This window comes from Oncorhynchus keta, chromosome 6 (genome assembly GCF_023373465.1).
Source record: "Oncorhynchus keta strain PuntledgeMale-10-30-2019 chromosome 6, Oket_V2, whole genome shotgun sequence".
NCBI classification, from domain to species: domain Eukaryota; kingdom Metazoa; phylum Chordata; class Actinopteri; order Salmoniformes; family Salmonidae; genus Oncorhynchus; species Oncorhynchus keta.
This window is the reverse complement of record NC_068426.1, coordinates 25,545,488-25,572,707: the sequence shown is the minus strand read 5'-3', so window position 1 is coordinate 25,572,707 and position 27,220 is coordinate 25,545,488. Positions and strand designations below refer to the sequence as shown.

At 49.0% G+C, this 27,220-nt stretch overlaps 1 protein-coding gene across 1 annotated transcript in view; it reads left to right on the top strand.

Annotated features, from left to right (window-relative positions):
* LOC118374103 (pappalysin-1-like) overlaps positions 1–27,220 on the top strand; it is a 183,612-nt gene that overhangs the window by 48,451 nt on the left and 107,941 nt on the right. The window contains exons 8-9 of the mRNA XM_052521171.1: positions 10,162–10,290; positions 10,720–10,811. Of these exons, the coding sequence (XP_052377131.1) occupies positions 10,162–10,290; positions 10,720–10,811 (221 nt within the window). The remainder of the gene's footprint in view (positions 1–10,161; positions 10,291–10,719; positions 10,812–27,220) is intronic.

The following is a 27,220-nucleotide window of genomic DNA, read 5'->3' as shown; positions in this document are numbered from 1 at the left end:
GCCTACTGTGCAGCTTGTTATTGTGCTGAATTAAGGTAATGGAGTTATGTCTTAATTCTTATTTTGGACCTTCTAATTCAAGAGAAGAGATAGAAGTAGCACTTCCACCAAATCCTTGTGACTCTGAGGCTGTGCTATAGTCATTTTATATTGTAGAGTAAATTGCATGACATTGAGTTGGGCTCAGGGTTTCCCCAAACTCGGTCCTGGTTTTTGACCTAGCACTTCACAGCTGATTCAAATAACCAACTCATCATCAGCTGTGTAGTGCTAGGAGGGGGGGGACTCTGTTCCATTCATAAGAACTAGTGCAATAATATTTAATAGGCAGGAAACCTCAAATGGCAGCTGTCACCTTAACAAAAGGTATGCTGCTTTATTTATTGTCCTTCAAAGGATTCGTTGAAGCATTTCTTCAACATCTTAGATTTATCTGGCCTCTTATCTGGCCTCTCATCTTGTCTCACATTAACAACTGCTAACCATGTGTTATGTGACAAATCAAATTTCATTTGATTTAGTCACCTGGAATGTATTTCAATGAACAGGTGTGCCTTGTTAAAAGTTAATGTGTGGAATTTAGCCAATCAGTTGTGTTGTGACAAGGTTGGGATGGTATACAGAAGATATCCCTATTTGGTAAAAAACCAAGTCCATATTATGGCAAGAACAGCTCAAATTAGCAAGGAGAAACGACAGTACATCATTACTTTACGACATGGAAGTCAGTCAATACGGAACAGTTTGAGAACTTTGAAAGTTTCTTGAAGTGCGGTCACAAAAACCATCAAGCGCAAAGATGAAACTGGTTCTCATGAGGACCGCCACAGGAAAGGAAGAGCCAGAGTTACCTCTGCTGGAGAGGATAAGTTCATTATAGTTACCAACCTCAGAAATTGCAGCCCAAATAAATGCTTCACAGAGTTCAAGTAACAGACACATTTCAAAATCAACTGTTCAGAGGAGATGATGTGAATCAGGCCTTCAGGGTTGATTTGCTGCAAAGAAACCACTACTGAAGGACACCAATAAGAAGAAGAGACATGTTTGGTCCAAGAAACATGAGCAATGGACATTAGACTGTTGTAAATCTGTCCTTTTGTCTGATGAGTCCAAATTTGCGATTTTTGGTTCCAACCGCCGTGTCTTTGTGAGATGCAGACTAGGTGAACGGATGATCTCCGCTTGTGTGGTTCCCACCATGAAGCATGGAGGAGGAGGTGTGATGATGCTTTGCTGGTGACACTGTCTGTAATTTATTTAGAATTCAAGGCACACTTAACCAGCATGGCTACCACAGCGTTCTGCAGCGATACGCAGATTGAAGGAAAAGCAGCTCAGCATATGTGGGAACTACTTCAAGACGGTTGGAAAAGCATTCCAGATGAAGTTGGTTGAGAGAATGCCAAGAGTGTGCAAAGGTGTCATCAAGGCAAATAAAGGTACATAAAAAGGCAAAGGGTGGCGACTTTGAAGAATCTCAAATATAAAATCTATTTTGATTTGTTTAACACTTTTTTGGCAACTACATGATTCCATATCTGTTATTTCAAAGTTGTGATGTCTTCACTATTATTCTACATTGTAGAAATCTGGGAAAATTAAGAAAACCTGACTAGTGCTGTACATATATGCACACACACACATGCCTAAGTCGCTCCCCGTCAAGATATCAGTGACAGATAGCCTTAGTGACATCAGAGTTTCCCATTGAACCTCTCTCCCCTCTGTGTCTTGACAAATGTGCTTTTCTTATGTAGACCCACGCCGGAGCATATTTCACATGCCAGTTATTGTCCCTGGTGGCCCCCGGTGGCCCCCGTATCTGTACAGCCTCTCTTGACACTATTTGAAAAATCTGTTTTCTTTTCCTTTTCCCTCCTTTTTTTCTATTCTCTACTGCATCCCAATGTTTTTTCTCGCCCTCCTCCTTCTCTTTCTTTCCCCTCCAAGACTGGGGAGTGTTTGGAGATGGGAGGCCGAGAGTGGTTGTTGATCTTGGCAGACGACGTGAAGGAAGCCTCATGTGAACTTTTGCTCTGGTATAAGCCGCATAGTTAAATATCATCAGAAGTTTGTGACGTAGCTCTCCTTGCAGCAAGAATAAGTCGTCTGCCTTTCTCTCTCTCTCTTGCTCTGTCATTCTCTCTCTCCCTCTCTCTTGCTCTGTCTTTCTCTCTCTGCCTTTCTCTTGCTCTGCCATTCTCTCTCTCCCTCTCTTGCTCTGTCATTCTCTCTCTGCCTCTCTCTTCCTCTGTCATTCTCTCTCTGCCTCTCTCTTGCTCTGTCATTCTCTCTCTCCCTCTTGCTATGTCATTCTCTCTCTGCCTCTCTCTTGCTCTGTCATTCTCTCTGCCTCTCTCTTGCTCTGTCATTCTCTCTCCCTCTCTCTTGCTCTGTCATTCTCTCTTTCCCTATCTCTTGCTCTGACGTTCTCTCTCTCCCTCTCTCTTGCTCTGTCGTTCTCTCTCTCTGCCTCCCAGCCATCCTTCACGCCGTTCCAGCCGCTTGCCTCCACTCGCACGGGTCACGTCCCTCCGTCAGGCCTGGCGAGAAATCTCAGTGTGTGTGTGTGTGTCTCCCCCTTGTCCCGTACGGGGCCTGGCTCGGCCTACCGCCCTTGGTGTTCTTCTCGTGACAGAATCGGACGAGGAGGAGGGGGAGAGAGCGAGTCGAGGTCCATGTTGGCGGCATCACTCTGGGCGTCACTCCCTCTGCTCACTCGTGTTTCCTCCAGGCTCATGTCTCCTACAGCTTTTCTTTTCCAGAGGCTTGACTAATTCAATTAAGACTAAGGGATATTTGAGAAAGTCGCCTCGGAGCGTGCCAAAACTGGGGAACACTGTAAAACAGAGCAGTGGTTCAGGTCAAACATCCCATTTGATTGTTGTTAATAATACAATCACCCCCCCCAGATCCTCAATATCCTCCTGACTGTTCTGTACTGGAGAACATGGAAACTGCCTGGGTTGTACCTTCCTTTATGTGTGTGTGTGTTTGCATGCGTGTGTTTTCATTGTATCTGAGGCAGGACAGCCAAATGGAACCCCATGTTCTCTCTTGCCTGCTGTGAGGGAGCAGGAGAGTGACTGGGGTCTTTGGGATGAAAAGGCATGGAGCACATTTCATACTCAAAAACCACCAAGGTAAAAAAGGCTTTCCTGCAGTAAATCTTTTGACACATTTCGAAAGGCACGGACCGTGTGCTGTGTTGGTGTGCTCAGGGCTGAGCTGTGTATGGGTGTGTGTGCGTGCCTGCATGCACGTGTATGTTTGAGTGTGTTTATTTGTCTTCATTGTCTTCATTGTACTTTCTTTCGATGTGTGTGTGTGTGCATGCACGTGTGTGTCTGTGTCTGCACCGGTGCCTGCAATGAACCTCAATCTGTGTGTGCATGTGCTTCACTCCAAGCGTGTGTTTTATTGGATGTGAGAAGCCCCGTTCCCAGCTGTGTGCCTGGTCAGAACAGAGCTAAATCGATGCAGAAAAAGGCAGCTCAGGCCATATTCATGTTAAGGGTTCATTTGAATGATTTGTTTGGTCACTTATTAAATGTTACTACTTCCCTGGCCATTAGGGCGGGCACCTCCTAAATCTGCTGATGGCGACTGGAAGAGAAGGGGAAAGAGAGAGGAAGGGGAAGGCCCTGGCCTCATGTAAACCAAATTGTAAGCGTGATGGTTGACACTGCTGCTGTAGAGGCTCTGTAACACAGGGCTAAATTCTCTCTCTCTCTCTCTCGCTCTCTCTCTCTCTCTCTCTCTGTTTCTGTGTGTGTCAAATCCAAATCGTATTGGCACATGCACGTGTTTAGCAGATGTAATTGCGGGTGTGTAGCAAATTGCTTGTGTTTCTAGCTCCGATAGTTAGTAATATCTAACAAGTAATATCTAACAATTTCCCAACATATACCCAATTCCCACAAATCTAAGTAAGAAATGGAATTGAGAGTATAGAGTGCCTTGCGAAAGTATTCGGCCCCCTTGAACTTTGCGACCTTTTGCCACATTTCAGGCTTCAAACATAAAGATATAAAACTGTATTTTTTTTGTGAAGAATCAACAACAAGTGGGACACAATCATGAAGTGGAACGACATTTATTGGATATTTCAAACTTTTTTAACAAATCAAAAACTGAAAAATTGGGCGTGCAATATTATTCAGCCCCCTTAAGTTAATACTTTGTAGCGCCACCTTTTGCTGCGATTACAGCTGTAAGTCGCTTGGGGTATGTCTCTATCAGTTTTGCACATCGAGAGACTGAATTTTTTTCCCATTCCTCCTTGCAAAACAGCTCGAGCTCAGTGAGGTTGGATGGAGAGCATTTGTGAACAGCAGTTTTCAGTTATTTCCACAGATTCTCGATTGGATTCAGGTCTGGACTTTGACTTGGCCATTCTAACACCTGGATATGTTTATTTTTGAACCATTCCATTTTAAATTTTGCTTTATGTTTTGGATCATTGTCTTGTTGGAAGACAAATCTCCGTCCCAGTCTCAGGTCTTTTGCAGACTCCATCAGGTTTTCTTCCAGAATGGTCCTGTATTTGGCTCCATCCATCTTCCCATCAATTTTAACCATCTTCCCTGTCCCTGCTGAAGAAAAGCAGGCCCAAACCATGATGCTGCCACCACCATGTTTGACAGTGGGGATGGTGTGTTCAGGTTGATGAGCTGTGTTGCTTTTACGCCAAACATAATGTTTTGCATTGTTGCCAAAAAGTTCAATTTTGGTTTCATCTGACCAGAGCACCTTCTTCCACATTTTTGGTGTGTCTCCCAGGTGGCTTGTGGCAAACTTTAAACAACACTTTTTATGGATATCTTTAAGAAATGGCTTTCTTCTTGCCACTCTTCCATAAAGGCCAGATTTGTGCAAAATAGGACTGATTGTTGTCCTATGGACAGAGTCTCCCACCTCAGCTGTAGATCTCTGCAGTTCATCCAGAGTGATCATGGGCCTCTTGGCTGCATCTCTGATCAGTCTTCTCCTTGTATGAGCTGAAAGTTTAGAGGGACGGCCAGGTCTTGGTAGATTTGCAGTGGTCTGATACTCCTTCCATTTCAATATTATCGCTTGCACAGTGCTCCTTGGGATGTTTAAAGCTTGGGAAATCTTTTTGTATCCAAATCCGGCTTTAAACTTCTTCACAACAGTATCTCGGACCTGCCTGGTGTGTTCCTTGTTCTTCATGATGCTCTCTGCGCTTTTAACGGACCTCTGAGACTATCACAGTGCAGATGCATTTATACGGAGACTTGATTACACACAGGTGGATTGTATTTATCATCATTAGTCATTTAGGTCAACATTGGATCATTCAGAGATCCTCACTGAACTTCTGGAGAGAGTTTGCTGCACTGAAAGTAAAGGGGCTGAATAATTTTGCAAGCCCAATTTTTCAGTTTTTGATTTGTTAAAAAAGTTTGAAATATCCAATAAATGTCGTTCCACTTCATGATTGTGTCCCACTTGTTGTTGATTCTTCACAAAAAAATATAGTTTTATATCTTTATGTTTGAAGCCTGAAATGTGGCAAAAGTTCACAAAGTTCAAGGGGGCCGAATACTTTCGCAAGGCACTGTATACATATCAGGACGAGCAATGTCAGAGCGGCATAGACTAAGATACAGTAGAATAGTATAGAATACAGTAAATGCATATGAGATGAGTAATGCAAGACATGTAAACATTATTAAATGTACTAGTGTTTCATTTATTAAAGTGGCCAGTGATTTTAAGTATATGTATATAGGCAACAGCCTCTATGTGCTTTAGATGGCTATTTAACAGTCTGATGGTCTTGAGATAGAAGTTGTTTTTCAGTCTCTAGGTCTTAGCTTTGATTCATCTGTACTGACCTCGCCTTCTGGATGATAGTGGGGTGAACAGGCAGTAGCTTGTGTGGCTGTTGTCCTTGATTATCTTTTTGGCCGTCCTGTGACATCGGGTGCTGTAGGTGTCCTAGAGATAGTTTGCCCCCAGTGATGCGTTGGGCAGGCCACACCACCTTCTGGAGAGGCCTGTGGTTGAGGGCGGTGCAGTTGCCGATACCAAGCGGAGATACAGCCCAACAGGATGCTCTCAATTGTCCATCTGGAAAAGTTTGTGAGGGTTTTAGGTGCCAAGCCAAATTTCTTCAGCCTCCTGAGGTTGAAGAGGCACTGCAAATTGAAGTGGGACTAGGGTGATAGGTAAGATAAAGGTGATATGATCCTTGACTAGTCTCTCAAAGCACTTGATGATGACAGAAGTGAGTGCTACGGGGCGATAGTCATTTAGTTCAGTTACCTTTGCTTTCTTGGGTACAGGAACAATGGTGGCCATCTTGAAGCATGTGGGGACAGCAGACTGGGATAGGGAGAGATTGAATATGTCCGTAAACACACCAGCCAGCTGGTCTGCGCATGCTCTGAAGACGCAGCTAGGGATGTCGTCTGGGCCGGCAGCCTTGCGAGGGTTAACACACTTAAATGTCTTGCACAAGAGCGTGTGCATGTGTGCATGTGTTATTTTAAGTATTTGGCAGGGGTATAGGGTAGGTTGTGAGTGAGTTAGTGATTGCAAATATGCACTGTATAGAAAGGGAGGGTATATTACAGTAAACTACCCGAATGTTGGTATCTTTCAAGGATTTATGTCATCTATCACAAGAAATCTAGTGGCCCTTTTAGGTACTTCAGATTTTTACAGGTGTCTACAATTATCTCTTATGAAATACAGTGATTAAATTGATCGAATTTAAAAATGTTAAATATAATGACAAAGCTGTAAAAAAAAATCCTAAATATAAACCATCAATTTCGTGAGTACCATTGGTGTTTAATATGAGGGTTGCTGTATGAAATATCCTTTATATTTTTACACACTTTTGTTTATATCACTATGTACTGTAAGTATGTACTGTATTTGTGGTCAATGTTTTGGCGTCAAACTGGTGGCAGTGCTGAAAAAAGTCAATAGTTGGACGAGTTGCAGAGGCCATTGAAAATAATGCCCTTGTTGATTCGTGTTTTTTTTTAAATGATTAATTAGCCTATTTTCTCTTGAACCACTTGGTCTATCTACTAGAAACTCATGGACAATATGGACACAATATATAATAACTATACTGTATATGAATATATCCTTTTAAAGTTATTCAAGTATTAATGACCAAAGTTACAATAGATTGCCATAGATTTTCTGTTAATTACCAAACTTTCGGAAGGTTCCAGTAACCTTGGTAAACTACCGGTAGCTTTGCAACCCTAAGTGCACGTGTGTTTTTGTGAGTATGTCTGCTTGTGTATATGAGCTCAGAGGTGGGAATAATAGGATTTGATCGTCAGTGTGTGATGGTGATGCCTATTGGTTCTATTCACTGTCATTATATCTGCCCTGTTCTTCTACATCCTGGAAAATCCAAACATGAACCAGAAACACTCGCGATTATAACTGACAATTAAAACAAAACCATGGCCAACATATAGATACAGTATATCTACTGATTCCCTTGGCTCATTCATTGAATTGTACATTGTTGAGCTACACTGTTGGCCGGCACGCAGAGAGCACACTGATGTGGAGCTATGGGGCTGTTTGTTTTTCTAACTCCCATCTTGTTTTTGGCCTGCGTCAGCCATATTGTGTTACACCATTTGAAAGCAGTACTGGAGCCCATCGCCAGATGTTTTGTTTGTGTCTCAGTGTCCTCGGAGTAGGACGGAAGGAGAGGTGTACTGCTGAGCACGCTGCCGGCCCCGTGGCTGTCCCCTCACCTCACCTCTACACACACACACACACACACACACACACACACACACACACACACACACACACACACACACACACACACACACACACACACACACACACACACACACACACACACCCACACATAAACAGACACACACACACACACACACACACACACCCACACATAAACAGACACACACACACACAAACACACACCCACACATAAACAGACACGCACACACACATGCTGCGGTCACAGCAACTAGCACATCTTAAACTTTTGTTTGAACAACTCACTCTGTCAGTCTGTTTGGAGAGGCTCCATAGATGTCACTGATAGTACAACAGAGGATGAGGGACAGAGGCAGGAACAAGGCAGGAACCTCATACAGGCTGCAGGGACAGGCAATTCAGGTGGGGAGAGAGAGTGTGTGAATACTGAGCCATTTGCCTGAACGGACTGCAATTGAAACCTACCGTAACAGTCATGCCCACCTCATTGCTCTGACTTGTGATCCTACAGGGCTTCTATGGACCTCTCCTTGTAGGTTACTGGAATTGGTTCTTGTCCAGGGCTGAACATGTTGTAAATGGGACGTGTATAGAAAATGGAGTTACGAGCACAGATCTTAAGTTACAATTCGTCCTCAAATGTTCTTGATATTTCGTTGCCCAAAGGAGTCTAAGAATCAAATCACCCATACGTAGAATGTATGCACACATGACTGTAAGTCGCTTTGGATAAAAGCGTCTGCTAAATGGCATATTATTATTATTATTATTATAAATCAAAATCAAATCAAATCAAATGTATTTATATAGCCCTTCGTACATCAGCTGATTTCTCAAAGTGCTGTACAGAAACCCAGCCTAAAACCCCAAACAGCAAGCAATGCAGGTGTAGAAGAAAAAGTCCCTAGAAAGGCCAAAACCAAGGAAGAAACCTAGAGAGGAACCAGGCTATGTGGGGTGGCCAGTCCTCTTCTGGCTGTGCCGGGTGGAGATTATAACAGAACATGGCCAAGATGTTCAAATGTTCATAAATGACCAGCATGGTCCAATAATAATAAGGCAGAACATTTGAAACTGGAGCAGCAGCACGACCAGGTGGACTGGGGACAGCAAGGAGTCATCATGTCAGGTAGTCCTGAGGCATGGTCCTAGGGCTCAGGTCCTCCGAGAGAGAGAAAGAAAGAGAGAATTAGAGAGAGCACACTTAAATTCACACAGGACACCGAATAGGACAGGAGAAGTACTCCAGATATAACAAACTGACCCTAGCCCCCCGACACATAAACTACTGCAGCATAAATACTGGAGGCTGAGACAGGAGGGGTCAGGAGACACTGTGGCCCCATCCGAGGACACCCCGGACAGGGCCAAACAGGAAGGATATAACCCCACCCACTTTGCCAAAGCACAGCCTCCACACCACTAGAGGGATATCTTCAACCACCAACTTACCATCCTGAGACAAGGCTGAGTATAGCCCACAAAGATCTCCACCACGGCACAACCCAAGGGGGGGGCGCCAACCCAGACAGGATGATCACATCAGTGACTCAACCCACTCAGGTGACGCACCCCTCCCAGGGACGGTATGAGAGAGCCCCAATAAGCCAGTGACTCAGCCCCTGTAATAGGGTTAGAGGCAGAGAATCCCAGTGGAAAGAGGGGAACCGGCTAGGCAGAGACAGCAAGGGCGGTTCGTTGCTCCAGAGCCTTTGCGTTCACCTTCACACTCCTGGTCCAGACTACACTCAATCATATGACCCACTGAAGAGATGAGTCTTCAGTAAAGACTTAAAGGTTGAGACCGAGTTTGCGTCTCTGACATGGGTAGGCAGACCGTTCCATAAAAATTGAGCTCTATAGGAGAAAGCCCTGCCTCCAGCTGTTTGCTTAGAAATTCTAGTGACAATCAGGAGGCCTGCGTCTTGTGACCGTAGCGTACGTGTAGGTATGTACGGCAGGACCAAATCAGAGAGATAGGTAGGAGCAAGCCCATGTAATGCTTTGTAGGTTAGCAGTAAAACCTTGAAATTAGCCCTTGCTTTGACAGGAAACCAGTGTCGGGAGGCTAGCACTGGAGTAATATGATCAAATTTTTGGGTTCGAGTCAGGATTCTAGCAGCCGTATTTAGCACTAACTGAAGTTTATTTAGTGCTTTATCCGTGTAGCCGGAAAGTAGAGCCGGAGAGTAGAGCATTGCAGTAGTTTAACCTAGAAGTGACAAAAGCATTTTTCTGCATCATTTTTGGACTGAAAGTTTCTGATTTTTGCAATGTTACGTAGATGGAAAAAAGCTGTCTTGGCCACTACCTCTACTCTAGGTCAGCGGGCTAAAGGTCTGTTCTCCGTTTGTCTTTGTACAGATGTGGTACCAGCTAAAGATTACTCCCCTGTGTGTGTGTGTGTAGGGACGTGGTACCAGGCAGTGTGTACACCTACCAGGTCCAAACCATCTCCGGCCGCAGTGAAAGTGAACCGTCTCCACCCCTCACCCATCAGCTTGGGGCACCATACTGCGGAGACGGACGCGTCCAGAGGTAACTTGTGTGTGTGCTGTATGTGTGTGTCTATGCGTTTACGTGTGTGTGTGCTGTATGTGTGTGTCTATGTGTGTGTGTGCTGTATGTGTGTGTCTATGTGTTTACGTGTGTGTGTGCTGTATGTGTGTGTCTATGTGTGTGTGTGCTGTATGTGTGTGTCTATGTGTTTACGTGTGTGTGTGCTGTATGTGTGTGTCTATGTGTTTACGTGTGTGTGTGCTGTATGTGTGTGTCTATGTGTTTACGTGTGTGTGTGCTGTATGTGTGTGTCTATGTGTTTACGTGTGTGTGTGCTGTATGTGTGTGTCTATGCGTTTACGTGTGTGTGTGCTGTATGTGTGTGTCTATGCGTTTACGTGTGTGTGTGTTGGCGTGCGTGCGTGTTCTACCAGTAATCTCCTGTCTGTCTGTCTGTCTGTCTCTCAGGGCCCAGGGAGAGGAGTGTGATGATATGAACTCCATGAATGGAGACGGCTGCTCCAGCCAGTGTGAGAAGGAGCCCTTCTTCAACTGTGTCGGTACGTCCTCCTCAGAACCATCAATATGTCGAAACAGACACAGCTTTACCATTGTATTTCAACGCAGTAAATGGTTCCATGGAGAAGTAAAAAATGAATGTCCACAACTGATACAGCATGCATGCTCCAAAAGGTGATTCATTGGTGAGACACAGACAGATACCATTTCTACCCCATTGAGATCTTTGTGAGGGCGGGACCACACAGCCACATAGAGCTGCATTGGGCCGTGCCCTTCTTCCGCGGCATTAAGCGAACACATGATGGCACTCGATAGTTGCTGTATCGTCCAATCACAGAACAGATACAAGTCACATGATCTACAGGGGGACACGTGGTGGCACGTCGTGTGTTCGCTAACAAGTCACGTGACTTGTATAAGCTCTGTAATTGGACGATACAGTCTACGAGGCTCATGGTTAGTGTGGATTTTGGTGCTCTTCGAAACAGAAACTGACAGTAAAAACGTCAACATACAATTTGTTTTGCAATCTCGGTGTACGTTGCACAGTTAAATCGCTAATGTTTGATATCGTCGAGGGGTTTTGAGTAGTGAGAATCCACTTCCAGAACCCTTCGTTGCAGCCCTATTAACCTGTCCATTTCAATCTGATGATTTCATCGGTCCCTTGAACTCAGCATGGCTCTTTTAATTGGCTAGCTGTTGTGGCAGATGTGTCTCTTATCAGTAGGAGAACTCTCCAGTGTGTGTGGTTAAGAGGCTTATGAGTTGTGGGGAGATGTGAGTAACATGCGAGACACACTCTGGCTCTGTGAGTGACCGTGGAGAGAGGTGTTCACTAGTTTCACATCTGTGTCTGGGACTTCTGTCCAAGGGCTTGATTTGTTTCTCATAAGAGCAGATGCCATTGTGTATCATGATCACGTTGACGTCTCGCTGAGAGTCTGGAAACGGTTGCCGTTTGAAGAGAGAATAAATAAACAAATTCATATAGTGGACTGGATTCTCTGGCGTCCTCCCAGTCGCTGTTTGGTTAATAGATGGATGATTTCCTCTCCTCCGCCGAGTGAGTCTATCACTCACTCACTCTTTTTCTCTTATTCCCTTGTTTTTGCACACAATTAAAAGTACCATTGTGTCATAGCTGATCTGGCCTTGTCGAGTGATGTGTGTGTTTGTACTGTATGTGTGTGCATGCACATTTGCGTGTGTGTGTGTGTGTGCATGCGTGCGTGCGTGCGTGCGTGCGTGCGTGCGTGTGTGTGTGCGTGCGTGCGTGCGTGTGTGTGTGTGTGTGTGTGTGTGTGTGTGTGTGTGTGTGTGTGTGTGTGTGTGTGTGTGTGTGTGTGTGTGTGTGTGCGTGTGTGTGTTTGTGTCTCAAATCCTCTGTCAGATCACTGGCAGGCCCGGCAGAGTTGTTTTCCATTGACCGCAGCATTCTGGGATATGTGTGTAACTGCCTGACATATTCCTAGTGTTTCTGTGGAAATCAGACACTATAATGACAGGACTGTCTGTCTGTCTGTCTGTCTGTCTGTCTGTCTGTCTGTCTGTCTGTCTGTCTGTCTGTCTGTCTGTCTGTCTGTCCGTCTGTCCGTCTGTCCGTCTGTCCGTCTGTCCGTCTGTCCGTCTGTCCGTCCGTCCGTACGTCCTGACACTGACACAGAGAATGTGTCCTCAGGCTAGGAAGAAGATACTGTACACTCCTGATGCCTTATGGGAAATAAAGGAAATGTGTATATAGGCTGAGCAGGGAAGTTGATTGGGTTCCCTTGTTGGATAGAATCATGGTAGAACAGGGGCTGTAAGCACTAAAAACTTTTGCTCACCTGCTCTGCCTAGACTACTACCTCATGAATGATTCATTACTGTTGAGTTCACGTTCTCTTGCATAATTCAACAAGTGTGTCAAGAGAAGGATGCCCACTAAAGATTACGCCTCTACTTTACATTGTTTGCGAGATCAGTCATAATATCACTATAATCCGAGTGCTTTTTCTTGTCAGCGCATCTCATTTGTAAACATTTCAACTCTATTAAATTATTACTTTTTCAATTCCACCGAAAATGAACACCCATCAAAATAAAGTCATATTTTTTCTCTTTCCTATGACGTAAGTGTCGAGACGGTGTGTTAAACCCTCAACATAGCATTCTTATAGATGCAACAGAAAACCAATGTATTCCATTGAGCAATTACCGGAGTGTGTTTGAGCCATTACCGGAGTGTGTTTGACAGGTCATTACAAAAGTTTCCACGGTCGTTACGTTAACGGGGAAAGACTAATGGTACAAGCAATAGTGGGAATGAGTCGCCAAAGTAAAATGAAGGCAATTAATCCAGCAAGATTTAAGTGACTTTAAGTGGATTGCACTCCTCAACCATAGGAAATAGATGGCTGAAAAGGAGAGGAGAGATACTCAGGTGGGCGGGGTATGCACATTGCTACTTTTGGTTCATAATTTATTGTCGTTTCCCTCCTGAACTCAATCACATCTTCTCTTTCTCTCTCTCTATTTATCTCTCTCTGTCTTTCTCTCTAACTGTCTTTCTCTCTCTCTATTTCTCTCTCTGTCTTTCTCTCTCTCTATTTCTCTCTCTCTGTCTTTCTCTCTAACTGTCTTTCTCTCTCTCTATTTCTCTCTCTCTGTCTTTCTCTCTGTCTTTCTCTCTCTCTATTTATCTCTCTCTGTCTTTCTCTCTCTCTATTTCTCTCTCTCTATTTATCTCTCTCTGTCTTTCTCTCTCTCTATTTCTCTCTCTCTATTTCTCTCTCTCTGTCTTTCTCTCTAACTGTCTTTCTCTCTCTCTATTTCTCTCTCTCTGTCTTTCTCTCTAACTGTCTTTCTCTCTCTCTATTTCTCTCTCTCTGTCTTTCTCTCTAACTGTCTTTCTCTCTCTCTATTTATCTCTCTCTGTCTTTCTCTCTAACTGTCTTTCTCTCTCTCTGTCTTTCTCTCTCTGTCTTTCTCTCTCTCTATTTATCTCTCTCTGTCTTTCTCTCTAACTGTCTTTCTCTCTCTCTATTTATCTCTCTCTGTCTTTCTCTCTAACTGTCTTTCTCTCTCTCTATTTATCTCTCTCTGTCTTTCTCTCTAACTGTCTTTCTCTTTCTCTATTTATCTCTCTCTGTCTTTCTCTCTAACTGTCTTTCTCTCTCTCTATTTATCTCTCTCTGTCTTTCTCTCTAACTGTCTTTCTCTCTCTCTATTTATCTCTCTCTGTCTTTCTCTCTAACTGTCTTTCTCTTTCTCTATTTATCTCTCTCTGTCTTTCTCTCTAACTGTCTTTCTCTCTCTCTATTTATCTCTCTCTGTCTTTCTCTCTCTCTATTTATCTCTCTCTGTCTTTCTCTCTCTCTATTTATCTCTCTCTGTCTTTCTCTCTAACTGTCTTTCTCTCTCTCTATTTATCTCTCTCTGTCTTTCTCTCTAACTGTCTTTCTCTTTCTCTATTTATCTCTCTCTGTCTTTCTCTCTAACTGTCTTTCTCTCTCTCTATTTATCTCTCTCTGTCTTTCTCTCTAACTGTCTTTCTCTCTCTCTATTTATCTCTCTCTGTCTTTCTCTCTAACTGTCTTTCTCTTCTCTATTTATCTCTCTTGTCTTTCTCTCTCTTTCTCTCTCTGTTTATCTCTCTCTGTCTTTCTCTAACTGTCTTTCTCTCTCTCTATTTATCTCTCTCTGTCTTTCTCTTCTTTCTCTCTAATCTTATGTCTTTCTCTCTCTCTATTTATCTTCTCTTTCTCTAACTGTCTTTCTCTCTCTCTATTTATCTCTCTCTGTCTTTCTCTCTAACTGTCTTTCTCTCTCTCTGTTTATCTCTCTCTGTCTTTCTCTCTATTTATCTCTCTTTCTTCTCTCTATTTATCTCTCTCTGTCTTTCTTTCTCTCTCTATTTATCTCTCTCTGTCTTTCTCTCTAACTGTCTATTTATCTCTCTCTGTCTTTCTCTCTCTCTATTTATCTCTCTCTGTCTTTCTCTTGTCTTTCTATTTATCTCTCTCTGTCTTTCTCACTAACTGTCTTTCTCTTTCTCTATTTATCTCTCTCTGTCTTTCTCTCTAACTGTCTTTCTCTCTCTCTATTTATCTCTCTCTGTCTTTCTCTCTCTCTATTTATCTCTCTCTGTCTTTCTCTCTAACTGTCTGTATTTCTCTCTATTTATCTCTCTCTGTCTTTCTCTCTAACTGTCTTTCTCTTTCTCTTGTTTTTCTCTGTTTTTTTTCTCTCACTTTTTCTCTCTCCCTCTCTACCTCTCATTCCATCTCACCCTCTCCTTCTTGCTCTCCATCCATTTGGAGTTTTGGGAGTGGATTCTGTATGCCCCCTCTGCAGCCCCTCGTTTCAACATCATCAAAAACAGAGTATACAGCTCTAAGCAGAGCTGAGCTGGGGTGCTGGAATTTTGAGGAAGACCAGCCAACTTGGCACAAAATGCCGCCTTCCCCCTAACTGGAACCCCTGACACAACCCAGCCTCCTCGAACCCAGTTCCAAGACCTAGGTCCAACCCCAACTCCGGGTGAGATGTCTGGAAAAGCCATACTGGTGTATCCTCCTGCCTGGTCTCTCTCCCGTCTCTCTCTCTCTCTAAATAAATAAATAAATAAAGTAGAAGCAATCCTAATCTGTCAAGTTCATCAGATATTGTTACGTTCCTGGAGGCCGCACTCTGTTCCAGCCCCCCCCTGCAGGAGAGTGTATCCCTCAAGGGTTACTTTATTTATGCATTCATCTCATTTTTGTTATTCGCAATGAAAACAACGATGAGAGAAAAGTGAGGGAAGGCTAGAACTGCTGAGAGTTCAGAGAGATACAGTACACTACAGTACATTACTCTGTCAGAGGGGGAGGGGAGGAGGGGAGAGAGATGCACTACATGACTCTGTCAGAGGGGAAGGGGAGGAGGGGAGAGAGATGCACTACATGACTCTGTCAGAGGGGAAGGGGAGGAGGGGAGAGAGATGCACTACATGACTCTGTCAGAGGGGAAGGGGGGAGGGGAGAGAGATACACTACATGACTCTGTCAGAGGGGAAGGGGAGGAGGGGAGAGAGATGCACTACATGACTCTGTCAGAGGGGAAGGGGAGGAGGGGAGAGAGATGCACTACATGACTCTGTCAGAGGGGAAGGGGAGGAGGGGAGAGAGATACACTACATGACTCTGTCAGAGAAGGGGAGGAGGGAGAGAGATGCACTACATGACTCTGTCAGAGGGGAAGGGGAGGAGGGAGGGGAGAGAGATACACTACATGACTCTGTCAGAGGAAGGGAGGAGGGGAGGGAGGAGATACACTACATGACTCTGTCAGAGGGGAAGGGGAGGAGGGGAGAGATACACTACATGACTCTGTCAGAGGGGAAGGGGAGGAGGGAGGGAGAGAGATACACTACATGACTCTGTCAGAGGGGAAGGGGAGGAGGGAGAGAGATACACTACATGACTCTGTCAGAGGGGAAGGGGAGGAGGGGAGAGAGATACACTACATGACTCTGTCAGAGGGGAAGGGGAAGGGGAGGAGGGAGGGGAGAGGATACACTACATGACTCTGTCAGAGGGGAAGGGGAGGAGGGGAGAGAGATACACTACATGACTCTGTCAGAGGGGAAGGGGAGGAGGGGAGAGAGATACACTACATGACTCTGTCAGAGGGGAAGGGGAGGAGGGGAGGGACTCTGTCAGAGAGATGAGGGGACTACACTGACTGACTCTGTCAGGGGAAGGGGAAGGGGGGAGGGGAGAGAGATACACTACATGACTCTGTCAGAGGGGAAGGGGAGGGGAGGGGAGAGAGATACACTACATGACTCTGTCAGAGGGGAAGGGGAGGAGGGGAGAGAGATGCACTACATGACTCTGTCAGAGGGGAAGGGGAGGAGGGGAGGGGGAGAGAGATACACTAAATGACTCTGTCAGAGGGGAAGGGGAGGAGGGGAGAGAGATACACTACATGACTCTGTCAGAGGGGAAGGGGAGGAGGGGAGGGAGAGGAGAGAGATACACTACATGACTCTGTCAGAGGGGAAGGGGAGGAGGGGAGAGAGATACACTACATGACTCTGTCAGAGGGGAAGGGGAGGAGGGGAGAGAGATACACTACATGACTCTGTCAGAGGGGAAGGGGAGGAGGGGAGAGATACACTACATGACTCTGTCAGAGGGGAAGGGGAGGAGGGGAGGGGAGAGAGATACACTACATGACTCTGTCAGAGGGGAAGGGGAGGAGGGGAGAGAGATACACTACATGACTCTGTCAGGAAGGGGGGAGGGGAGAGAGATACACTACATGACTCTGTCAGAGGGGAAGGGGAGGAGGGGAGAGAGATACACTACATGACTCTGTCAGAGGGGAAGGGGAGGAGGGGAGAGAGATACACTACATGACTCTGTCAGAGGGGAAGGGGGGGAGGGGAGAGAGATACACTACATGACTCTGTCAGAGGGGAAGGGGAGGAGGGGAGAGAGATACACTACATGACTCTGTCAGAGGGGAAGGGGAGGAGGGGAGGGAAGAGAGATACACTACATGACTCTGTCAGAGGGGAAGGGGAGGAGGGGAGAGAGATACACTACATGACTCTGTCAGAGGGGAAGGGGAGGAGGGGAGAGAGATACACTACATGACTCTGTCAGAGGGGAAGGGGAGGAGGGGAGGAGATACACTACATGAGGGGAGGGGGAGGAGGGGAGAGAGATACACTACATGACTCTGTCAGAGGGGAAGGGGAGGAGGGGAGAGAGATACACTACATGACTCTGTCAGAGGGGAAGGGGAGGAGGGGAGAGAGATACACTACATGACTCTGTCAGAGGGGAAGGGGAGGAGGGGAGAGAGATACACTACATGACTCTGTCAGAGGGGAAGGGGAGGAGGGGAGGGGAGAGAGATACACTACATGACTCTGTCAGAGGGGAAGGGGAGGAGGGGAGAGAGATACACACTACATGACTCTGTCAGAGGGGAAGGGGAGGAGGGGAGAGAGATACACTACATGACTCTGTCAGAGGGGAAGGGGAGGAGGGGAGAGAGATACACTACATGACTCTGTCAGAGGGGAAGGGAGGAGGGGGGGAGAGAGATACACTACATGACTCTGTCAGAGGGGAAGGGAAGGGGAGGAGGGGAGGGAGATACACTACATGACTCTGTCAGAGGGGAAGGGGAGGAGGGGAGAGAGATACACTACATGACTCTGTCAGAGGGGAAGGGGAGGAGGGAGAGAGATACACTACATGACTCTGTCAGAGGGGAAGGGGAGGAGGGGAGAGAGATACACTACATGACTCTGTCAGAGGGGAAGGGGAGGAGGGGAGAGAGATACACTACATGACTCTGTCAGAGGGGAAGGGGAGGAGGGAGAGAGAGATACACTACATGACTCTGTCAGAGGGGAAGGGGAGGAGGGGAGAGAGAGATACACTACATGACTCTGTCAGAGGGGGGGAGGAGGGGAGAGAGATACACTACATGACTCTGTCAGAGGGGAAGGGGAGGAGGGGAGAGAGATACACTACATGACTCTGTCAGAGGGGAAGGGGAGGGGGGGGAGAGAGATACACTACATGACTCTGTCAGAGGGGAAGGGGAGGAGGGAGAGAGATACACTACATGACTCTGTCAGAGGGGAAGGGGAGGAGGGGAGAGAGATACACTACATGACTCTGTCAGAGGGGAAGGGGAGGAGGAGAGAGATACACTACATGACTCTGTCAGAGGGGAAGGGGAGGAGGGAGAGAGATACTACATGACTCTGTCATGACTCTGTCAGAGGGGAAGGGGAGGAGGGGAGAGAGATACACTACATGACTCTGTCAGAGGGGAAGGGGAGGAGGGGAGAGAGATACACTACATGACTCTGTCAGAGGGGAAGGGGGGGAGGGGAGGGGGGGAGAGATGCACTACATGACTCTGTCAGAGGGGAAGGGGAGGAGGGGAGAGAGATACACTACATGACTCTGTCAGAGGGGAAGGGGAGGAGGGGAGAGAGATACACTACATGACTCTGTCAGAGGGGAAGGGGAGGAGGGGAGAGAGATACACTACATGACTCTGTCAGAGGGGAAGGGGAGGAGGGGGGGAGAGAGATACACTACATGACTCTGTCAGAGGGGAAGGGGAGGAGGGGAGAGAGATGCACTACATGACTCTGTCAGAGGGGAAGGGGAGGAGGGGAGAGAGATACACTACATGACTCTGTCAGAGGGGAAGGGGAGGAGGGGAGAGAGATACACTACATGACTCTGTCAGAGGGGAAGGGGGAGGGGAGGGGAGAGAGATACACTACATGACTCTGTCAGAGGGAAGGGGAGGAGGGGGGAGAGAGATACACTACATGACTCTGTCAGAGGGGAAGGGGAGGAGGGAGGGGAGAGAGATACACTACATGACTCTGTCAGAGGGGAAGGGGAGGAGGGGAGAGAGATACACTACATGACTCTGTCAGAGGGGAAGGGGAGGGGAGGGGAGAGAGATACACTACATGACTCTGTCAGAGGGGAGAGGAGGGAGAGAGATACACTACATGACTCTGTCAGAGGGGAAGGGGAGGAGGGAGGGGAGAGAGATACACTACATGACTCTGTCAGAGGGGAGGGGAGGGGAGGGGAGAGAGATACACTACATGACTCTGTCAGAGGGGAAGGGGAGGAGGGGAGAGAGATACACTACATGACTCTGTCAGAGGGGAAGGGGAGGAGGGGAGAGAGATACACTACATGACTCTGTCAGAGGGGAAGGGGAGGAGGGGGGAGAGAGATGCACTACATGACTCTGTCAGAGGGGAAGGGGAGGAGGGGAGGGATGCACTACATGACTCTGAGAGGGGAAGAGGAGCACACTTCATGACTCTGTCAGAGGAGGAGGGGATGGGAGAGAGATACACTACATGACTCTGTCAGAGGGGAAGGGGAGGAGGGGAGAGAGATACACTACATGACTCTGTCAGAGGGGAAGGGGAGGAGGGGAGAGAGATGCACTACATGACTCTGTCAGAGGGGAAGGGGAGGAGGGGAGGGGAGAGAGATACACTACATGACTCTGTCAGAGGGGAAGGGGAGGGGGAGGGGAGAGAGATGCACTACATGACTCTGTCAGAGGGGAAGGGGAGGAGGGGAGAGAGATACACTACATGACTCTGTCAGAGGGGAAGGGGAGGAGGGGAGAGAGATACACTACATGACTCTGTCAGAGGGGAAGGGGAGAGGAGGGGAGAGAGATACACTACATGACTCTGTCAGAGGGGAAGGGGAGGAGGGGAGAGAGATACACTACATGACTCTGTCAGAGGGGAAGGGGAGAGGACTCTGGGGGGAGGGGAGGAGGGGAGAGAGATACACTACATGACTCTGTCAGAGGGGAAGGGGAGGAGGGGAGAGAGATACACTACATGACTCTGTCAGAGGGGAAGGGGAGGAGGGGAGAGAGATACACTACATGACTCTGTCAGAGGGGAAGGGGAGGAGGGGAGAGAGATACACTACATGACTCTGTCAGAGGGGAAGGGGGAGGGAGGGGAGAGATACACTACATGACTCTGTCAGAGGGGAAGGGGGAGGAGGGGAGAGAGATACACTACATGACTCTGTCAGAGGGGAAGGGGAGGAGGGGGAGAGAGATACACTACATGACTCTGTCAGAGGGGAAGGGGAGGAGGGGAGGAGAGAGATACACTACATGACTCTGTCAGAGGGGAAGGGGAGGAGGGGAGAGATACACTACATGACTCTGTCAGAGGGGAAGGGGAGGAGGGGAGGGATACACTACATGACTCTGTCAGAGAAGGGGACACTACATGACTCTGTCAGAGGGGAAGGGGAGGAGGGGAGAGAGATACACTACATGACTCTGTCAGAGGGGAAGGGGAGGAGGGGAGAGAGATACACTACATGACTCTGTCAGAGGGGAAGGGGAGGAGGGGAGAGAGATACACTACATGACTCTGTCAGAGGGGAAGGGGAGGAGGGGAGAGAGATACACTACATGACTCTGTCAGAGGGGAAGGGGAGGAGGGGAGAGAGATACACTACATGACTCTGTCAGAGGGGAAGGGGAGGAGGGGAGAGAGATACACTACATGACTCTGTCAGAGGGGAAGGGGAGGAGGGAGAGAGATACACTACATGACTCTGTCAGGGGGAAGGGGAGGAGGGAGGGGAGGAGGGGAAGGGGAGGAGGAGAGAGATACACTACATGACTCTGTCAGAGGGGAAGGGGAGGGGAGAGAGATACACTACATGACTCTGTCAGGGGGAAGGGGAGGAGGGGAGAGAGATACACTACATGACTCTGTCAGAGGGGAAGGGGAGGAGGGGAGAGAGATACACTACATGACTCTGTCAGAGGGGAAGGGAGGAGGGGAGAGGATACACTACATGACTCTGTCAGAGGGGAAGGGGAGGAGGGGAGAGATACACTACATGACTCTGTCAGAGGGGAAGGGGAGGAGGGGAGAGAGATACACTACATGACTCTGTCAGAGGGGAAGGGGAGGAGGGAGAGGACTCTGTCAGAGGGGAGGGGGAGGGAGAGATACACTACATGACTCTGTCAGAGGGGAAGGGGAGGAGGGGAGAGAGATACACTACATGACTCTGTCAGAGGGAAGGGGAGGAGGGGAGAGAGATACACTACATGACTCTGTCAGAGGGGAAGGGGAGGAGGGGAGAGAGATACACTACATGACTCTGTCAGAGGGGAAGGGGAGGAGGGGAGGGAGATACACTACATGACTCTGTCAGAGGGGAAGGGGAGGAGGGGAGAGAGATACACTACATGACTCTGTCAGAGGGGAAGGGGAGGAGGGGAGGGGAGAGAGATGCACTACATGACTCTGTCAGAGGGGAAGGGGAGGAGGGGAGAGAGATACACTACATGACTCTGTCAGAGGGGAAGGGGAGGAGGGGAGGGGAGAGGAGAGAGATACACTACATGACTCTGTCAGAGGGGAAGGGGAGGAGGGGAGAGAGATACACTTCATGACTCTGTCAGAGGGGAAGGGGAGGGGAGAGAGATACACTACATGACTCTGTCAGAGGGGAAGGGGAGGAGGGGAGAGAGATACACTACATGACTCTGTCAGAGGGGAAGGGGAGGAGGGGAGAGAGATGCACTACATGACTCTGTCAGAGGGGAAGGGGAGGAGGGGAGGGGAGAGAGATACACTACATGACTCTGTCAGAGGGGAAGGGGAGGAGGGAGAGAGATACACTACATGACTCTGTCAGAGGGGAAGGGGAGGAGGAGAGGGAGATAGGGGAGGGGAGGGAGAGAGATACACTACATGACTCTGTCAGAGGGGAAGGGGAGGAGGGGAGAGAGATACACTACATGACTCTGTCAGAGGGGAAGGGGAGGGGGGAGAGAGATACACTACATGACTCTGTCAGAGGGGAAGGGGAGGAGGGGAGAGAGATACACTACATGACTCTGTCAGAGGGGAAGGGAAGGAGGGGAGAGAGATCCACTATATGACTCTGTCAGAGGGGAAGGGGAGGAGGGGAGAGAGATACACTACATGACTCTGTCAGAGGGGAAGGGGAGGAGGGGAGAGAGATACACTACATGACTCTGTCAGAGGGGAAGGGGAGGAGGGGAGAGAGATGCACTACATGACTCTGTCAGAGGGGAAGGGGAGGAGGGGAGAGAGATACACTACATGACTCTGTCAGGGGGAAGGGGAGGAGGGGAGAGAGATACACTACATGACTCTGTCAGAGGGGAAGGGGAGGAGGGGGGAGAGAGATACACTACATGACTCTGTCAGAGGGGAAGGGGAGGAGGGGAGAGAGATACACTACATGACTCTGTCAGAGGGGAAGGAGGAGGAGGGGAGGGAGAGGGGAGAGATACACTACATGACTCTGTCAGAGGGGAAGGGGAGATACACTACATGACTCTGGAGGGGAGAGATACACTACATGACTCTGTCAGAGGGGGAGGAGGGGAGAGAGATACACTACATGACTCTGTCAGAGGGGAAGGGGAGGAGGGGGAGATACACTACATGACTCTGTCAGAGGGGAAGGGGAGGAGGGGAGAGATACACTACATGACTCTGTCAGAGGGGAAGGGGAGGAGGGGAGGGATACACTACATGACTCTGTCAGAGGGGAAGGGGAGGAGGGGAGAGAGATACACTACATGACTCTGTCAGAGGGGAAGGGGAGGAGGGGAGAGAGATACACTACATGACTCTGTCAGAGGGGAAGGGGAGGAGGGGAGAGAGATACACTACATGACTCTGTCAGAGGGGAAGGGGAGGAGGGGAGAGAGATACACTACATGACTCTGTCAGAGGGGAAGGGGAGGAGGGAGAGAGAGACACTACATGACTCTGTCAGAGGGGAAGGGGAGGAGGGGAGAGAGATAGAGGAGGGGAGGGGAGAGAGATACACTAAATGACTCTGTCAGAGGGGAAGGGGAGGAGGGGAGAGAGATACACTACATGACTCTGTCAGAGGGGAAGGGGAGGGGGAGGGGAGAGAGATACACTACATGACTCTGTCAGAGGGGAAGGGGAGGAGGGGAGAGAGATGCACTACATGACTCTGTCAGAGGGGAAGGGGAGGAGGGAGAGATACACTACATGACTCTGTCAGAGGGGAAGGGGAGGAGGGGAGAGAGATACACTACATGACTCTGTCAGAGGGGAAGGGGAGGAGGGGAGAGAGATACACTACATGACTCTGTCAGAGGGGAAGGGGAGGAGGGGAGAGAGATGCACTACATGACTCTGTCAGAGGGGAAGGGGAGGAGGGGAGATGAGATGACACTACATGACTCTGTCAGAGGGGAAGGGGAGGAGGGGAGGAGATACACTACATGACTCTGGGGAGGGGAGGAGAGAGAGATACACTACATGACTCTGTCAGAGGGGAAGGGGAGGAGGGAGAGAGATACACTACATGACTCTGTCAGAGGGGAAGGAGGAGGGGAGAGAGATACACTACATGACTCTGTCAGAGGGGAAGGGGAGGAGGGGAGAGAGATACACTACATGACTCTGTCAGAGGGGAAGGGGAGGAGGGGAGAGAGATACACTACATGACTCTGTCAGAGGGGAAGGGGAGGGGAGGGGAGGGGAGAGATACACTACATGACTCTGTCAGAGGGGAAGGGGAGGAGGGGAGAGAGATGCACTACATGACTCTGTCAGAGGGGAAGGGGAGGAGGGGAGAGAGATACACTACATGACTCTGTCAGAGGGGAAGGGGAGGAGGGGAGAGAGATACACTACATGACTCTGTCAGAGGGGAAGGGGAGGAGGGGAGAGAGATACACTACATGACTCTGTCAGAGGGGAAGGGGAGGGAAGGGGAGGAGGGAGAGAGATACACTACATGACTCTGTCAGAGGGGAAGGGGAGGAGGGGAGAGAGATACACTACATGACTCTGTCAGAAGGGGAAGGGGAGGACTCTGTCAGGGGGAAGGGGAGAGAGAGAGATACACTAAATGACTCTGTCAGAGGGGAAGGGGAGGAGGGGAGAGAGATACACTACATGACTCTGTCAGAGGGGAAGGGGAGGAGGGGAGAGAGATACACTACATGACTCTGTCAGAGGGGAAGGGGAGGAGGGGAGAGAGATACACTACATGACTCTGTCAGAGGGGAAGGGGAGGAGGGGAGAGAGATACACTACATGACTCTGTCAGAGGGGAAGGGGAGGGGGGGGGAGAGAGATACACTACATGACTCTGTCAGAGGGGAAGGGGAGGAGGGGAGAGAGATACACTACATGACTCTGTCAGAGGGGAAGGGGAGGAGGGGAGAGAGATACACTACATGACTCTGTCAGAGGGGAAGGGGAGGAGGGGAGAGATGAGGAGGGGAGACTACATGACTCTGTCAGAGGGGAAGGGGAGGAGGGGAGAGAGATACACTACATGACTCTGTCAGAGGGGAAGGGGAGGAGGGGAGAGAGATACACTACATGACTCTGTCAGAGGGGAAGGGGAAGGAGGAGGGGAGAGAGATACACTACATGACTCTGTCAGAGGGGAAGGGGAGGAGGGGAGAGAGATACACTACATGACTCTGTCAGAGGGGAAGGGGAGGAGGAGGAGGGGGGGAGAGAGAGATACACTACATGACTCTGTCAGAGGGGAAGGAGGAGGGGAGAGAGATACACTACATGACTCTGTCAGAGGGGAAGGGGGAGGGAGAGATACACTACATGACTCTGTCAGAGGGGAAGGGGAGGAGGGGAGAGAGATACACTACATGACTCTGTCAGAGGGGAAGGGGAGGAGGGGAGAGAGATACACTACATGACTCTGTCAGAGGGGAAGGGGAGGAGGGGAGAGAGATACACTACATGACTCTGTCAGAGGGGAAGGGGAGGAGGGGAGAGAGATACACTACATGACTCTGTCAGAGGGGAAGGGGAGGAGGGGAGAGAGATACACTACATGACTCTGTCAGAGGGGAAGGGGAGGAGGGGAGAGAGAGAGAGGAGGGGAGAGAGATACACTAAATGACTCTGTCAGAGGGGAAGGGGAGGAGGGGAGAGAGATACACTACATGACTCTGTCAGAGGAAGGGGAGGAGGAGGGAGAGAGATACACTACATGACTCTGTCAGAGGGGAAGGAGGGAGGGGAGAGAGATACACTACATGACTCTGTCAGAGGGGAAGGGGAGGAGGGGAGAGAGAGAGGGGAAGGGGAGGAGGGAGAGAGATACACTACATGACTCTGTCAGAGGGGAAGGGGAGGAGGGGAGAGAGATACACTACATGACTCTGTCAGAGGGGAAGGGGAGGAGGGGAGAGAGATACACTACATGACTCTGTCAGAGGGGAAGGGGAGGAGGGGAGAGAGAGATACACTGACATGACTCTGTCAGAGGGGAAGGGGAGGAGGGGAGAGAGATACACTACATGACTCTGTCAGAGGGGAAGGGGAGGAGGGAGAGAGAGATACACTACATGACTCTGTCAGAGGGGAAGGGGAGGAGGGGAGAGAGATACACTACATGACTCTGTCATGACTCTGTCAGAGGGGAAGGGAGGAGGGGAGGGGAGAGAGATACACTACATGACTCTGTCAGAGGGGAAGGGGAGGAGGGGAGAGAGATACACTACATGACTCTGTCAGAGGGGAAGGGGAGGAGGGGAGGAGAGAGATACACTAAATGACTCTGTCAGAGGGGAAGGGGAGGAGGGAGAGAGATACACTACATGACTCTGTCAGAGGGGAAGGGGAGGAGGGGTCAGAGGGGAAGGGAGGAGGGGAGAGAGATACACTACATGACTCTGTCAGAGGGGGGGAGGGGGGAGATACACTACATGACTCTGTCAGGGGGGGAGAGGAGGAGAGAGATACACTACATGACTCTGTCAGAGGGGAAGGGGAGGAGGGGAGAGAGATACACTACATGACTCTGTCAGAGGGGAAGGGGAGGAGGGGAGAGAGATACACTACATGACTCTGTCAGAGGGGAAGGGGAGGAGGGGAGGGGAGAGAGATACACTACATGACTCTGTCAGAGGGGAAGGGGAGGAGGGGAGAGAGATACACTACATGACTCTGTCAGAGGGGAAGGGGAGGAGGGGAGAGAGATACACTACATGACTCTGTCAGAGGGGAAGGGGAGGAGGGGAGAGAGATACACTACATGACTCTGTCAGAGGGGAAGGGGAGGGGGGGGAGAGAGATACACTACATGACTCTGTCAGAGGGGAAGGGGAGGAGGGAGGGAGAGAGATACACTCTGTCATGACTCTGTCAGTCAGAGGGGAAGGGGAGGGGAGGAGATGCAGGGAGGAGGAGAGAGATACACTACATGACTCTGTCAGAGGGGAAGGGGAGGAGGGGAGAGAGATACACTACATGACTCTGTCAGAGGGGAAGGGGAGGAGGGGAGAGAGATACACTACATGACTCTGTCAGAGGGGAAGGGGAGGAGGGAGAGAGATACACTACATGACTCTGTCAGAGGGGAAGGGGAGGAGGGGAGAGAGATGGACTCTGTCAGAGGGGAAGGGGAGGAGGGGAGAGAGATGCACTACATGACTCTGTCAGAGGGGAAGGGGACTCTGTCAGGGGGAGGGGAGAGAGAGAGATACACTACATGACTCTGTCAGAGGGGAAGGGGAGGAGGGGAGAGAGATACACTACATGACTCTGTCAGAGGGGAAGGAGAGGAGGGGAGGAGAGGGGAAGGGGAGGAGGGGAGAGAGATACACTACATGACTCTGTCAGAGGGGAAGGGGAGGAGGGGAGAGAGATACACTACATGACTCTGTCAGAGGGGAAGGGGGAGGAGGGGAGAGAGATACACTACATGACTCTGTCAGAGGGGAAGGGGGAGGGGAGGGATACACTACATGACTCTGTCAGAGGGGAAGGGGAGGATACACTACATGACTCTGTCAGAGGGGAAGGGGAGGAGGAGGGTCAGAGGGGAAGGGGAGGATACACTACATGACTCTGTCAGAGGGG